Source organism: Fundulus heteroclitus, chromosome 7, assembly GCF_011125445.2.
Source record: "Fundulus heteroclitus isolate FHET01 chromosome 7, MU-UCD_Fhet_4.1, whole genome shotgun sequence".
Taxonomy (NCBI): Eukaryota; Metazoa; Chordata; class Actinopteri; order Cyprinodontiformes; family Fundulidae; genus Fundulus; species Fundulus heteroclitus.
The window spans coordinates 42,076,663-42,087,418 of NC_046367.1; the positions used below are offsets into that span (position 1 = coordinate 42,076,663).

Consider the following 10,756-nt stretch of genomic DNA (forward strand, 5'->3'; position numbering starts at 1 on the left):
AACATCTAAATAGTCAGTACAGAGGAACAAATGCAATCCTCCTGGTGAGCTGCACCTTTAATCAACTCCCAGTTTGGCTCATTAACATCATGATCCAGTCGGTGGTAGATTAACAACCTTTAGAGTTTAGACTTAATGTGACTTTAAATAGTTTTAGTCCGTAAGGTTTAAATCGTGGATCCTTGGGATTCCAGCAGCTCACATTTTCTACCATGATAAAAAAAATAAACTGTTTTCAACAGAAAGGTTTAATGTCAGACTTTTAAAAATAAAATAAAAAAACAGCAGAACATGAAACAGATTTCAGTTCAGTTTCATGTTTACTTTGAGCTTTTTCTAACAGGAGCTCTCCAGATGCAGTTGTTTTTTTCTGCAGACTGTGGCTGTTTTTTTATAGAAACTCCTGCAGCGATGCGTCTGATTTTTATTTTGGTCTCATTTCTATAAACTTGTTTAAATGTGCAGTTGCAGTAAAATAAGAGCATTTAGCGAACCTTACAGTAATGGTGTCAAACTGTTATTTAGGATCTGAAGATGCCTTCTCAGTTCTGTTTGCTTATTTTTGTATTTTATACACTTTGTACTGTTTTTAGACGCTGCTGTGTGTACACCCTGAGAGGTTTTTCATGTTTTACGTCTTATATGTGTGTCAGTGGTTCGGCCAGCGGACTGAGCGGAACTTCAGAACCAGAACTATGTTTGGTTCTCAGAGAACTGAAGCTGTTCTACCATCCAGGAACAGGACCTTATAAAGGAGGATTTTTATTAGAACTGTGGTGGTTGAGGACTTCCAGCTCTGGTGTTTTTTTTCTCCAGGATGTCTCCACCAGTTCAGCTGCTGTTTACCGTCTACTGATAAACCCTCAGCAGCTCATTTTATAACCACTCTGTGCAGGTCGGTCTGCTGATGGATGACTCTACATTATAAACGGATCTTTCATAATACACAAAGGACCCGGGAAAGAAATCCACAGGGGCATCGTTGTAAATTAGAATATCTCTGGAATATGCTGGTGAAGATTCTCAGTCATCCAGGTCATGGTCATTCCAAAAAAAGTAAAAAACAAAGCAACTGGACCTGTTTTTCGTAGTTGGTTTTTCGTAGTTGGAGCTCCACAATGCTCTAGACTTTTGGAATTCAGAAAGCTTCCTGGAGAGGAAGCGAAACGTCTTCAACTACGAAAAACAAGTCCAGTTGCTTTGTTTTTTACTTTTTTTGGAATATCTCTGGAATTTTAAAATATTTCTATAATTCATTCAAAGGCAAACTCGTATAGATTCATTTCACACAGAGTAATGAGCAAAAAGGGTTCCTTTCTGGTTATTTTGAGGCTTGGAGCAAACAAAAAAACAGCTAATTCTGTTTCTCAGAAACTTCAACTAATGCAGAAGGTTAAATATAACAGATTATCTTATACAAAGAGGTTAGCCAACTGAGAACTGTCCATTTAAAATACAGTACATGTTTTCAGTTCCTGTGGGATCGTAGTGAATGAATCGCTGCCTCAGTGGGTCGTGGCAGGGTTGAGCCTGCGCTTCTGCTGAGGGCTAAAGGCCTTTAAACGCGACCTTCAGCTCGTCTGCATTCTTCACTCTGGTGTCTCTCATCTTCCTCCTGACAGCAGCCCATAGCTGCTCGGGGGTTCAGGCCAGTTTGCAGTGATACAAGGGTCATCTAAATGGAGGACTACCAAGCAACAGTCCAGTCCTTTTCTTCTTAGCCGAGGCAAAAGGTTGCTCAAGTTGTCTCTGTTTATTACATTTATGGCTCATGACCAGTTGTGGATATATCTGTGTGTCAGAGTCTTGCAAATCTCCCATTAACTGTCAATTTAGGCTTTTTTCCCCCTCAATCCTATCAAGGCTGTGGATATTTATTGCTTCTGCACCCTTTATCCTTCCACTGAACTTTCCATTATTGTTCCAGGATACAGCACTCCGACCAGGCAGCTTCTTTAAGAGTTACCCTTTTTCTGGGTTATCCTCTCTGTGGAGGATGTCGGTGGCTTTCTGCTAGAGAACTGACTGCTCAGTGGAATATTATAATTAAAGTAGTTTTCTGAGAAACAGAGTTGGGCATTTTCTTAAGCTGTAATAATACAAACCTAATTTCCAAAATTAACAAAAATAAATACTTGAAATCTATCAGTATGTGTGCAATGAATCTATATGAGGTTCAATTTCTTATTAAATTAGTAATATCAAGTAACTTTGATGATATTCTACTATATTGAGATATGCCTGGAAATGATCCCACAGCGCTGCTAGTTAAGTATGTATGTTAGAGGGGAAAAAACATTTTAAATAACAGACAGCAGCAAAACATGTGCATTAGGTTTTATTATTATTACAAAATGTAAAAGGAAAAAAAAAAACATGTGAAAGTTAGATTTTCCAGAAGTTTCTTTATTAGCTGTTATCTACTGAACTGAAATCACAGTTTGCTGCTGAATTTCCCTTTAAAGTCTTTACTGTAGCTCTCATATTTGTAATTAATTATACTTCTCTGCATCTGTATAAACACATTTAGAGTTAATATATTCACCACTGTAGCCTCGTGCATGAAGCATCAGCTCAGTAAAATGTTTTATGTTTTGAACACTATGGGTTTAAAGGGGGCTGGTTCTGGTTCAGCTCTTCTTCTGGACTCGGCTCTCAACACAACCTGCTGCTGATCCTTCATCCGCTCCTCTAATGGAAACAAGATCCTTCAGTTCTTTAAATAGCCCTTCACTCAACGCCTGCTGTCCTCTGATTGGTCGGCATCAGAGCCTCAGTTGGCGGAGTGAGCTGGACTGTAGTTAAAAATCCAGATATGCTCCCTTTAAGCCTGCCGGTGTTCATCCATCATGTCCCGCTTGCTGTTTGACAGAACCGGTGGACTCTGATCATCAGCGTGATGATGATGTAGATGTAACCTGATATGTACTTGCTGTGTGTGTCCTCTGAAGGTTCAGGGATGTCTGATATGTCGTCGTGTGTTTCTGTGTGTTTCTGTCCGACACTTTCCCTTCAGTGTAAATACCCACTGTAAGCTTCCATAGTGGACCAAGTAGCCCCAGCCGTATCCGGTCAGCCTCGTATTCCTCAGCTGCTCACGGTTAGAACGTGTATCTTCTTCACTGCATGCTGCCTCGTCCTGCAAACCATCCCTTAACCAAGATCATATCTTCATGGAGAGACTAAAATAAAAAGTTGGAGCTTTAAGTTCATCATTACATTACGTCAAATTGTTTCAGAGTGTTTCTTTATGTCACGAAGGTCATTTTTCTACAACCAAGGTGAGGAGTTTGGCTGCTCTGGAGAAATTCAAGGCAGCATCGCTGATCCTCCAGATAACGAAGAGTAAGCAGAGAACATCCAACAAGGATACCCTGGTAGAGAGGGGTCTCAGATTTATTCCAACTAGGAGCAGATCCTGGACTTGTTCTTAGAATCCAAACCAAAAAGCTGGAGGAAAAATCTGAGGTATAAGAAGTCTGGACATTTCTTGATACATTTCCAGCTGGCACAGATTACTGAATACACAGAGGGATGGATGGAGCTTATCTATATAAATCCACTATGCCTTGTATATGTTTATAAAACTTAATAAAGTGGTAAACCTGGGGCCTAGATTAATAATAAAGTTTTGGGGTTTTATAAGACAAAACATCTTTGCCCAGAATAATTACAACAATTGTCATATTTGTTGGTCATAAAGAGTAACGGCAGCTTTAATGTGACTGCTAAAATTTGACCAATTATCTCTGTGAAAGGAAGGCCAAAAATTAGCAATGTGCAAAGAAAAAAACTTTGTGATCCAAAGTTTTAGTTTTTGAGTTACAAAATGATCATTTTGCATTGGAAAAAAAGTGAAAGTTGGAAACTTTTCTAGGTGTAGTAAAAACTATAATGATCTGCTCCTTTAAGGGATCACCTGTCTGACGTCAGAATGCCACGGCTAACAGCAGGAAGCATCTCAGTCAGTTTGTTTATTCTCCTGCAGTTATTTTACTCAATCATTTCAGTCATCTGTTCCCTCTGTGGAAGTGTGACCCTTGAACTGGTGATGGCCAAATTAAGCTTCATGAAGCAACGAAGCCCGTTGCTTCATTCAAGTGGTGCCGTAAAGAGGGGGAAAGTCAAGAGAATTCTTATAAAGAAAATTGTATGCATATGTATCAGCTTTAGAAATGACTTTGGTTTTAATGGTGCGTAGCCACGTTATTTTTCTTTATGAAAGATTATCACGTCCTGCTAGCGTATTAGTTGTTATTTTGGTGGTGTATGCTTTGTTTTTTTGTCTGAATCTGTTTGTAAACAAAGCATTTCGTATTTAAGTTAAAAAATGAAGCGGCTAACAGCTATTAGCATCTCACAGCGAAACAATGAAGATAAAGATCCAGTAAAAATAGCGCAAAAAAATATGATTCTAAGATGGAAAAGCCTGGAATGTCTCTGTTCACTGAAGCGGACGCTAAACCTGCCGAGGCTCAGATGTGACGCAGAGTTGGTTGACGTGAGTAAATGTTCTGATATGAGGCTCTTAAATTTTTGTAGATCGTTTTATTTAATTAATAACGGTTGGTTTACTGTGAGGCATTGCAGAGGGTCAGCCTTGGTCCGGCATTATTAGGTAGTGACTTATTAATTCAGCAAACTGGCATTATTCTGTGGTTTGGAGGGAAATTTTTTTCTCTGACTTTATGTACATTCCTAATTTTAGACCCTTGTTCTATGATGTTTTTTTCTCATTACACCTAGGCCAGAGAATCAGTAAATTAGGGGAATCTTCTTCTTCTTCTTCTTTCCTTTTGTTGAAATTAGGGGAATAGTACCAAACATAGGCTTTAAGATAAAATAAAATAAAATAAGGCTGTTCCATTCTCTCCCAGTCAGTGCTAAATAAATATGCTAAAATAATTAAAAAAGGTCAAATCCTGTAGGATGTTCATATGCTTTATTTAATCTTAATAAACAATCAGGGCAATATTTAAATGGGAATCAACCAACCGAACTTGCTCTATGTTGGAGAGAGATTAGTTTTCTTTAACAATACCGCCACCAAGTGGTGAAATGTAGATACTACAACGGACACCGATTCCAATAGCCTGCTCATATAATCCTACACGCCTTGAAATAGTCGTTTTTGGGTCGTCTCACTGATTCTCTTAACATCAGAACAGCTGACACTAATTAACTACCCCCTCTACTATTGAACCGACCAGATCACTAGTCCTGAAGTTCAGCTGACTTTATATTAAACTTAATATTTTTTATTTTTTTGAGCAATCTATTTGGTATAGTAACTGTTTAATGTAGCTTAAACGTTTTAGAAGAATAATACGAAAGAAAATGTTCCCCAAAAGTATTTACTGATAAAATGATAACATGGACTTTTTTAATTTATGGGGATAAACAGCTCAATTACTGGGGGTCAACGTTTGGGAACCCGCACATAGATGTAGCACCTGTAAACTCCACCAGTCTCTATATGCGATTTAAACCCAGAAAGTTATTGCTGCGTGGAAACTGCAGGCTGATGCAATCAGTGACATCAAACATTATTTAGATAAACAGCAAGCGCTGGCAATAAATACCAACAGTGTTTTATTTGTGTCTAGTGATGGTCAAAGGACAAATAAATAATATCTAGTTCTTTGAATGCTCACCATCGCCCCCTGCTGTTCGCAACAGTTTAAAGCAGAAAACGGATGTGGGGTTTTAATATTCAAACCAATATAAATTGTTTAAATATTGTTGCTTTTTGTAAATTATCCCACGTTTAAAATTACAATTTGTAAGAAAGTGATGCACTGGGCAACTGATCAAATGGACCAAATGCATTTAAACTATTTATATATAAGAAATAAAAGTTAAAAAAAATCTGAAAATATTAAACTGTTAAACTGTTTATCTTTAGAGAGTTCACCAGCTCTGTGGAAACAGAGACCGTCAGCAAATATTTTATCCTACAGAAAAACCTCAGAATAATGACGTTTCATTTAGGTTTAGTGTAAATAATACTTATAGAGGGAAATCTGTTGTTTGTGTCCTTGTGGTTAGATTACAAGAATGTTTTAATCTGATAAAGACAATATTAGTTGTATTATCTCTTGCATATGTAAAAACATCAGAACTGATAGAGGATGGACTTTTTGCCATGACTGTACATTAGTTCCTTATTTCGTATCTTCAACAATGCCTGTGTTGTTAATGCGATGGCAGGAAATGACAGCAAAGAGACAAAAGAGTCAGATACGCAGAGCCTTTATAGTGCTGAAATCATGCTTTATTAAATCAGTAAAACTCAAGGAGGATGATATATAAGTTCTACATCAGCAGATCAATAAAGTCAAAGTGCAGGGTAAAACCATAACTGCTTCTCTTCTCACCACAGATGAACTCAGTGATGTGAACAAAGAAAAAAAAAAAACCCTGACTACTGACGAAGTGAAACAACTACAAACTACAGACACGCACACTCAAAAACAATAACACGTCAGCTACAATCCTCCAAGAGACGGCGCTGCTTCTGCACAGCAGAGCTGGCTTTGACTCCCTGTTTTCTTTTTGGCCAGGAGATGTTGCTTCAGTGAAGCCAATCCTGCCATCCTGTGCCAGAAGCAGCGCTCTTTATCAAAATGAATCTAAACGCAGAGAGAGCAGGCCGCTCGCCCTCTCTGCTGGTCATCAAATCGTGGTGGTACGACACAGTCAGTCTGAGCACAAGGCCGGTTCATGCTGCTTACACGAGGGTAGTGCAAACAGCACTCAGGGTCTTATGCTCACGGTACAACTCATGTTTAACTCCCACGCACCGACGCGCGTCAAAACAAGAACTTTGTCTTTTTGTTTCTGCTTCATAACATCAACAGGGAGCCTCTCTACCTGTTGAGGCAATCTTAAAGTCTTCAACTTATCGTTGAGGCACAGAGTTTAGTTTCCCAGTTTCACAGGGTATTCGTTCCAGCGGAAACTTTCTCCTGTTAACCACTTTTAGCTTCTTTTAGTTTCAGTTAATATTATTGTCATAAATAACAATGCATACATTTCCCATAACCGGTAAACTCGGCTATATACATTATGTACATGTCACAGAAAAATGAAGTCATAGTTATCCAATATGGCACATTTTACAATTTTAGACTTTAGTCTAGTTTGGCATAAATTAACGTCAAGTTTGGTACAAAAATAGTTCCTATTTACAAGAATATTCCAGATCTTTATCAAGTAAGATTATTGTAAATAAAAAGTTTGGGAATAAGGGATGTGATTTGTTTTTCTCTTTTTTTCTTTTTACATGGACCGGATGTGAACGTTGACGGTTGCAGAGTCAGAGCCGAGCTCGTTGGACAGTCGGAGAGTGTACGCTCCGGCGTCGTCCTCCTTCACTGCAGAGATCATGAGGGTGGAGAGGTCGGCCGCGTTGTCCACATGGAACCGCTCATCTCCGTTGGGAAGGGTTCTGCCTGAGCGGACCCACTGGACTGAGGGAGCCGGGTCTCCAGAAAACATGCCTGCCACAGACAGGGACTTCCCCGGCTCTGCACTCACATGCTGGGGAAGAGCCTCGATCTTCGGTGGAGTGCCTGTAGAGAGAGAGAACCAGGTCAGTGAACACGTTTTGAACACTGCAAAAACAGAACTAAAAATTATGTTAAAATGTTCTTGAAATTATTGTATTTGTACTTTATTTGAGCAGGTAAATAAGATATCCGCCAATGAAACAAGAGTTTTGCACTTAAAATAGGAAGAACTCATCTCCATCAACTTATTTCAGGTGCATTATTTCTAATTATCTTATTTTAGGGGTAAAATTACTCTTTCCATTGGCAAATAATCTAAATTTACCTGCTCAAATCAAGGACAGATACACTCATTTAAGAAAATGTTACTTATTTTTAGTTCTGTTTTTGCAGTGAAGCATCCACCGTTTAGACTTTTAGCTTCAAAAAGTAGAATTTATCAACTGTTTTGGATTTTTTTTCTTTGAAAATGCAGAAGAAACTATAATAGCCTACTCCTTTATTTTTAAGCTGCTTCTAGGGTATAACACCAAATAGCTCACTTGCTGGTTGTCAAAGACAGAGACAAAACAAGTCTGGTGTTTGCGTTTACATTCCAGGTTTACCAGAAAGACGACAACATTCAGAGAACTTCAGGCAGCATGTAAAGTCTCACCTCTTTTAACCCCGGTGGTGAGTGCCTTTACATGCGAATGGGCAGACATTCCCATTGTTTGGCTGCTGGAGCTCATGGACACCACTGACTCAGCCTTCATGGCAGACATGCTTGTTGCAGACATGCTCTCAAATGAAAATTGGCCAGCAGCAGAGTGGGTACTGCTGCTGTAGCTGCTGGCCTGCATCGAGGCAGCTTCCATGTGAACTGATGAGGCTAAGAAACTTTTCTGCATGCTCATAGCGTCCTCAGTAGAAGCTCTTTGCTCCACAATAGTCATTTTTGTTGGTTCCTCAGCAAGAGCTGTGAAAATGCAAATGACAAGCAGATGGCTAAGATCACAGACAACGACAGGTTGAGTGCAGAAACCGAACGTAAGCTGAATGTGCTTTCATGCCTTGGATTTCTTAGCGCCAATTCATTTTTTTTCACTTAAGTCATTCAAATTATAGCACAAAGAGTTGCCAACACTCAAAAAAATAAAAAAATAAAAACAAACAATTCAAAACAGAAAGGATGACTTGTTTAAGTCCTTGCAGATGTGCTAAAAATGAAATGGCTTCATCAGTAAAGAGATACATAATAAAGAAAAACTTCCAACTGAAATCTCAACAATAAAGTGTTTATAAGCATGCCAGGACCATTTTTTTAGAACAAACTTAAGCATGCAAACCCTTTAAAGCCTTTTTTTAGCTGCAGTGCATGGGTAACTTACTGAGGACGTTGAGCGATGACGTTGCAGAGCACTGTCCAAACTGGTTCCTGGCTTTTATGGTGTATTTCCCACTGTCTGCAACTGTGGCTTCACAAATTTCCAGAGTGTACGAGTTCTTAGAGCGGCTCAGCTTGATATTTGGAGTGACACATATCTGGAAAAAAAACATATTTATTTTTATTGGAATAGAGACTAACAACTTCTTATCACATTTTGTCAAGGCAAATAAACAAGATACTTGTGAAAACCAAAAATTACTCACAATCGTGTTGTCTTTCAACCACTCCACCTCAGGGGAAGGATCCCCTGCAATTTCACAGGTAAACATAACATTTTGACCCTGGTCCACATTTTGGGACCTTGGTTGCACCAGGAAGTGGGGTGCCTCTGAGCTCTTGGGGGTGACATCAGTGTTAAACTGACACCGAACCAGCCCTTGCTCCGTCTGAGCCTGACAGGTGATGATCCCCTGCTCTCGCTGGGTGACACACCTGATAGTCAGAGTCTGGTCACTTCCAGATACTCCATACCGGTACTGTTCGGAGTTGGCCAGTTGTTGCCCATTCAGAATCCATTTGATGTTAGAAGCCCCATGGATGTTGGCCCTCAGAGTAAGAGACTGGCCTTCCCTGACTGATTTCTGAATTTCTGAGGACTTCACCTCTGTCACAGAAGAACGTATTTCCTCATGGATCATTTCCTTTCTTAAGACTTCCTCAGAGATCATTGCAGAGCTCTTTGGTGCTGAAATTAAAAACGTTCAGGGGTTTATTGGCAAAAATAGAACACTTGTAGCTATAGATCCTTTGACAACAGGGTCTCTTCTTACCTTGCACAGTGACTGTGCAGCTTGTTGACACTGCTCCAGAAGAGTTGGTGGCTGTGCACTTGTAGACCCCACTATCAGAGACCTCTGATTCATAGATCTCTAGATGTGCTGAACATTGGTCCTCGAATAATTCATACTTCCCACCTTGAGATATTGCCTGCCGATACATAGAACACGGCAGTTAGTGTTGTCAAATTCTATGAAAACAGAATTAGTTTGAGTGTTTAAATGTGTTACCTTTCCATCCTTTGACCAAGAGACAGCAGGCTTTGGCTCCCCTGTCACCTTCACAGACAGTTTGACTATAGAGTCACATGACGCAGTGATGTCACGGAGTACTGCTGAGAAGAAAGGCTTCTTTTCGAGAGTTGGTGACATCACTCTCTTAGGTGACTTGATTGGAGGAATCATTTGCTCTCTTTCAGATGGGGTAGGAGACTTGGGAGTTGGAGACTTTGGAGTAGGAGACTTGGGTGTTGGGGACTTTGGTGTTGGGGATTTTGGTGAGACTGGAGACTTTACTCTTTGCGGTGATTTGATTGGCTCAGGTGACTTGACTCTTTGAGGAGTTTTAACTGGTTCAGGAGACTGGGTAATGGTGATTTAGCCTCTGGAGAAGTAACTCTGGCAGAGGCAAGCACTTTCTCCTTTGACTCAGACTTCTTTATTTTCAAAGTGAAATGGGCTTCCTGTTTTCCAGCAGCATTCTCCACTAGCAATGTATAGCTCCCTTCATCTGACATCTCAACAGCGGAAATCTCGAAGGTGGAGTTGTACTGAGTAGATACAATGTGGTGCCGGGCAGAGGGAGCAACAGTTGTTCCTTCACGAACCCAGGTAATAGAAGGTGCTGGATCACCATCCACACATCACACTCGAATCTCGCATTGTCTCCTTCCTCCACAGTCAAGGATGTTGGTTTTGTCAGAATTGTGGCTGGGATGTCTCGCTTCTCCCTTGGCTCCTCAACAACAACAGTGGTCTCTTTTACAGTTTCAGAGACAGTTTCCTCCACAGTTGTTTTGGAAGAAGAAACATGGTAGACC

General features: G+C 39.9%; 2 protein-coding genes across 2 annotated transcripts in view; one reads left to right on the forward strand and one right to left on the reverse strand.

Annotated features, from left to right (window-relative positions):
• Window positions 1-6,249: 6,249 nt before the first annotated feature.
• LOC118563774 (myosin light chain kinase, smooth muscle-like) lies at window positions 6,250-10,309 on the reverse strand. The gene is made up of 5 exons (XM_036139668.1): window positions 9,948-10,309; window positions 9,711-9,867; window positions 9,144-9,625; window positions 8,882-9,035; window positions 6,250-7,574 (listed from the first exon to the last, which is right to left on the reverse strand). The coding sequence occupies exons 1-5, from the start codon at window positions 10,119-10,121 to the stop codon at window positions 7,282-7,284; spliced, it is 1,260 nt and encodes a 419-aa protein (XP_035995561.1). The 5' UTR covers window positions 10,122-10,309; the 3' UTR covers window positions 6,250-7,281.
• A 190-nt stretch (window positions 10,310-10,499) lies between these two features.
• The window catches only part of LOC118556439 (glycosyltransferase-like domain-containing protein 1), a 14,815-nt gene continuing 14,558 nt past the window's right edge, over window positions 10,500-10,756 (forward strand). Inside the window, exon 1 of the mRNA XM_036138664.1 lies at window positions 10,500-10,547. Coding sequence (XP_035994557.1) covers window positions 10,500-10,547 — 48 coding nt within the window. The remainder of the gene's footprint in view (window positions 10,548-10,756) is intronic.